The 5,548-nt window shown below is 38.2% G+C and overlaps 1 protein-coding gene across 1 annotated transcript in view; it reads right to left on the bottom strand.

Annotated features, from left to right (window-relative positions):
• The window catches only part of SPEF2 (sperm flagellar 2), a 137,144-nt gene that overhangs the window by 58,141 nt on the left and 73,455 nt on the right, over positions 1–5,548 (bottom strand). Inside the window, exon 21 of the mRNA XM_015593958.2 lies at positions 2,712–2,860. Within this exon, the coding sequence (XP_015449444.1) occupies positions 2,712–2,860 (149 nt within the window). The remainder of the gene's footprint in view (positions 1–2,711; positions 2,861–5,548) is intronic.

Below are 5,548 nucleotides of genomic sequence, written 5' to 3'. Positions count from 1 at the left end.
TCAGTTTTGTATTTTATAAGTGCTCAGAAGTCATACATTTATAATTATCTCTGAAATTTTGTCAGGGATTAATGTATAGCTTATTTGTCTACACATTACTAAATCCCATCTGCCTTTCATTAAATATTTAGACATCTTCCTACATCTGGTCGTCCAGAATCTCCTGTATCCTCTGTGACTTCTATGAGTTACTGGTAATGTCATATCTCTACGTTCTTCCAGTCTCTGGGATGTAATTTTTCTGTATTTGGGGGCTTGAACTTATGTGATGTGACTAGTCGTTCAGCTCTATCCTTTCCAATTAAACAGCCTTCTCTTCGTTGGAGAAGATTGAGCATAATAGGAAATCAGTAGGCAAAGCAGATAGTCGCCAAAGTTTCAGAGCTGGAAAGCAAAGAAGACCTCTCACTATGCCTTTGCCTCCTTGGTTCTCTCTGCACCTTCTCTTGTGGCTGGCAAAGGGGAGGGACCAACACTTTCCTCAAACTTGGCTGCTGCCTCCACCTGAGAGAGCCAGATATGAAAGCAAGCACTGTCTCTCTCTCTGTCTCTCTCTGTCTCTGTCTCTCTCTCTCTCTCTCTGTATGTGTGTGTGTGTCTCTTTCTCTCTCTCCTTCCTTCCTCTTCCACATGTCTATTAAGGTAAGGTAGATCTGGAGCCCTAGGAAGGAGGCCTGGAACTAGAGTGATCAGATAACGTATATGCCGAGTTAAATTCACCGATGATCTGAAATTCAAATTTAACTAGGACGTCTATCTGTCTTTCCTTTTCCTTGGCAAGCTCTGCAACTCATGTGTGAGAAGTTCAGGGTGGGAAAGGACTAGAGTGGATCACTTGGCCGGCTTTATTTTCAGACTCTAGGCCATTTCTAGTTGTAGCAAAAGCTGTTCTCTGCATGGTTCTGTTTAGGTAACTAGCAGTCTGTGCTGCACATCTTCTCATTGTCCCTCCTGACCAACTTCTATCCTTCATTCTCCGCCCTGCGCAGTGCTCTGGAAGACTACCTTACGAGAACGACCCCAGGAAACTCCCTTGCCTTCCACCTCCTGGGTTAAAGATACGAGAGCAGGGAGAACAGGGGGTCTGGTTATGTACTTCTCTCTTCCTTCGTGCTGGATCACAGTGGGTGGCTGCATCCCTCTGCTGAAGGCCACAGCTCCCGTCAGATGGCCCTCTCCATGCCGAGGGCCTCTCGAGGGCCAAGCATCTGCTCCTTCTCCCCACCTCCTCAGGCCGAGGTGCCATAAGGGCTGCCAGTTATCCCTTTTTCAGGGGTATGCTTCAGGGGTATGTATCCTTATATGTTTCCTTACCTACTGGTCACACATATGTAAATACTCCCTTATTCAACTCTCCTTAAATTATCATCTGTTTTCTGCCAGAATCTTGACTGCTAGATCTGCATGGGAGCTGGTGCCCTATCTCAGAGTTAATGTTTGTTTGTTTGTTTGTTTGTTTAACTCTTATCCTCTATTTCCTTTTTGTTCTCTATGATTTTATTTGTCACAGGGGCTTCAAAGTTTTGCAGTTAAGGATTTTAATATTTTCGTCCCTTTCTCTCTACCCCTGCCAAGTAATATTATTTAAATTTTATCTTCTCCCAAATCAATTCGATATCCTGCTCTACGACAGTTTTTTAATATATTTATTTTGAAAAGTAATCTCTGTTTGGCTGAGTAATGTCAGTTATACACATCTATAGTTATTTAATTTAATGCTCTCATCGTCACATATTTCATGTTGTAATTTCCCCTTTGATGCTAATTCATTCATTCATGCATTAGAGTTGTTACATCCTCTGCACTGTGCTTGATTCTGTACTGAACACGGCGTATTATTCTTCCATGTGTTCCCTCCCCTGAAGAGTTTATAATGTAATAACAGCAACACCACAATCACTGCAATTCACGATTGGGTCTCAAACGTCCGGGACAGACAGTCTGTGCTGGGTTGGAGGACGGCATTGGGAAGAGAGGGACTGAGTCTTGAAAAAAACAAAACGAAAACAAAACTCCGTATCTTTTAAAAAGTTTTAAAGGAAAGACCATTCTATGTGATTGTCCCTAAGATGATGTACCTATTAAAGCAACCGGATGTGCCTGGGTTGCCACTGGGCTTTGCAGTTGTCAGGGGACACAGAACTGAGTGGAGCATCCAGGGCTCACCTCAGGCGTCCCCTCACCTTACACTACTGTACCCACTGACAGTTCTCGAGTCTGATGGGTCCCCGTTCTTTGATTAGTACACTTAGCTTCAAAAAATGTCTTCTATTTCTAAAAAAGTTAGAGGTTAAATTTCATTTGAAAGCATTATGATGGGAGCATGAGAACATGAATGGAGGGCTATAATTTGCTGCATATGTGTTCTGGGGAAGTCATTCTTCCAGGAAACTGGAGCTCTGCTTGTCCTTGGGAAGAAATTTGTCCTTATAGAAACCATTTGTCCCTCAATTTCAGCATTCAACAGCAGTTCAAAGTATGACTCAGAAATTTGAGGGAACAGAGAAAGGATGAGATGTGGGTAAATGAGTAGTCTCAAAAATCATCATGGCTTTTTACACACACACACACACGCACACACACACACACACACACACACACCCCAATTATCGGCTATGAAAGGCCTTCTGGATGGTGCAAATAATGGTATAAATCTTACTACAAACAGGAAAAAGAATAGATTCTACTATCTTGAATCAAAACTGCCATACCTCAGGAATTGGTTCATTCACATAGACCCATTCTTCTGATCCTGGCTTAGGTGGTGGTGGCACTGTTGGAACAGGTGACACATCTACAGATTCAGCAGGTGATTTCTTTACCAGTACTTTCCCTCCTGGTGATTTTCCTTTAGGAGAACCTTAAACACACATATTAAATCATTCCATTACAAGTGGAATGAGACCAGATTCTGGTGGATGAATATATCTATGATTGCCATGGGCTTGAGGCAATTCATAAATTACTTTTTAAGCAATTTTGGGCAGCCTTACCAAATCAAAAATCAGAAACCTCTTTCTCTACAGCCCCCAGATTAATCAATAACAACAATAGCAGTATTTTTTTTTAAAGCAATCCAACTTCTCTCATTCATTTGGCTATGAAAAGCAACTTGATATTTTATTTTCATCTCTGTCCTTGCTTCCATGATAAACATAGGATTCTTACAAAGTTTAGAGTTTAGAGCAAAGTGTATTTAACTTATTTTTTAAATTTTACTTGCAAAAAATTGGAAAATTAAACTCTCCACCCTGAATGAGAAAGAAGGCAGCTATAACATGAGCTCTTGGTGTTCTTTGAAGCCCAGGGGAAGAAGAGGGAGGAAGGAGATTATTTTAAGAGTTAGCCAGAGTCGATGAGGAATGTGGGGGAGGAGAAGCAAGGGCATCGTAGCTCCTGATTATTCCCACATTCCCTGCATGAGGCACAAGGTTTCTGAGCAGGAAACTATATTTCTTGCTACAGTTGTAAAGTATGGATGAAGGTAATTGCTGTGCCGTAAGCCTGCTGAATTAAGGCATGAAAGACAGAAGGGAGGAAGAGGAGAGGGAGGACAGAGGAAGGGAGAAAAAGGAGAGAGGAAGGAGGAAGAAGATGAGAAAAAGGAGGAGAAAGAGGTCTACTTGCAGTTCAGAATCTAGAAAGGGCACATGCTTCACTTTCAATGGTAGCATCATGAGGGGATCTAGGCCAGTCAAGTGACACCCTTATGGTCTGAAAGACCTTGTGACTGACCGAAGTACCTTAACTCAGAAAGAACCATTTTCCTTAAAGGATCAAGGCTATTAGATTTTAGAAATTCATTCCATTTAAATTCCACTTACCTTCACATTACTTCTTGAGATTTTAGATGCAATTTATAGATGACTGTAGAATTGGGAGCTCTTTCTTTCCCCCAAATATATTTCTTTAATGAATATTATTTAATTATAATGCTCTTTAAGAAGTAAATATATCTTCCACTTTTATATTAGTTAAAATATATGAATTAAAAGTAGAGGGGAAATTGTCAGTTGTATTTTGTGGGCAGTTAGGTGACTTCTACTTACACATTTAAAAATAGTACCCATTATTCACCATTATTCACAGGTCTGAAGTTGTATCTAGATTTTTTTTTTTAATTTAGAAAAATTTAAGAAAGTTTTTGTTTAGTCAATAATCTAAATGTTCATATATATTTTTTTCATATGATGACTTTTGATCCATTGACCTGAAACTTTGGTGAAATAAAAGTGATAACAGTATGACCGTTTTAAGATAAATTTCTCTAAGAATAATTCCTAAGAAGAACTTTGTAATTTCAAATGTGAGACTGGAATGAGTTTCTTTTTCTTCTTCACATATTTCAAATATTATTAAAGCCAATAGGATTTTAGTAAAATAATAGCAAAAAATTTCAAAAGTCCTTGGAGATTTTAAAGTGAGGTAACTGCATGGCTCCAGTGTATGTATTTTACTGGCTGAACTTGTATTTGCTTATGGCTTGTTTGGAGTGTGTATACTTTTAACTAAGGATGCTCTTAGAGCATGTGCACTATTATGCCTAACTTGATGATTTGGTATCCAATATGTATAAGTATATTTAATTCCTACTTTTGATGATTCTATGATGACCCTTTGTTTGCTTTTGTTGATCACAAGGAGAAACAAGGGATGAATAATGTAAATATAAAAATTATTCTCCTGTTGGTAAATAGGTGAGAATTGAGAATAAATTATAGCTCTTAACATTTTAGCTAAAATTTTTATCTCAGTGTTAATTCACCAAACAGATTCAGTTATATAAGCCCACCATGTCATATAATCAGAGAAGGGTGAGATTCTCTTTGAGAATCACGGTTATAAATCTTTAAATGCCAAAAATAAAGATATATTTTAGCACATCATTTTGTGAACATTGTACTCTTGGGCAGCAACTACATTGGTCATTTGTAATGAAAATTAAACAAAGTCACACACTCTGTGACAACCCATTTGAATGTACCCTGAAGAATGTCAATTGTCTTTATCCATAACTGCATTTCAATCTTTAATTAATTGGTCCCTATAGCAGCTTCAACATAAATCTAACTAATATTCTTTTAGAGGCTGGAATTTTCTTCTACCAACTGGCAATTACTTTAAAAATTATATCCCCTCTATCTCATAGAAATAGTTAAAAGAAAATAGAAAAAAATATAAATGAAATTAGGGTCAGGAAAAATACAACTTAAAATAGAAGGTCAAAATCTTCTATTTTAGAAGGAGAAGAATTAGAAGGCATATACTGAGAACTAGGTTCTTGCACAGATACTAAATCTGAGCCACTAATTTGGTTCAGAACTTCTAAAGAGCTAAAATAGAAAAAGTAATGCTATCATTTAGCTAATTATCTAACCACTTGGAGGACGAAAAGTTTTCCTGACCCTTGATTCTGAATGAAATTTCTTACCTAGTATTTCTTTCTTTCTTTTTTCTTTTTAATGCCTATAGCACCTGGTATTCCTAGGTGGTCTTCCATCCAAGTACTAACCAGGCCCAACCCTGCTTAGCTTCTGAGATCAGACGG

This window comes from Pteropus alecto, unplaced genomic scaffold (assembly GCF_000325575.1).
Source record: "Pteropus alecto unplaced genomic scaffold, ASM32557v1 scaffold127, whole genome shotgun sequence".
Classification (NCBI taxonomy): Eukaryota; Metazoa; Chordata; class Mammalia; order Chiroptera; family Pteropodidae; genus Pteropus; species Pteropus alecto.
The sequence above is the reverse complement of the archived record's forward strand: the minus strand, read 5'-3'. Positions and strand labels throughout refer to the sequence as shown.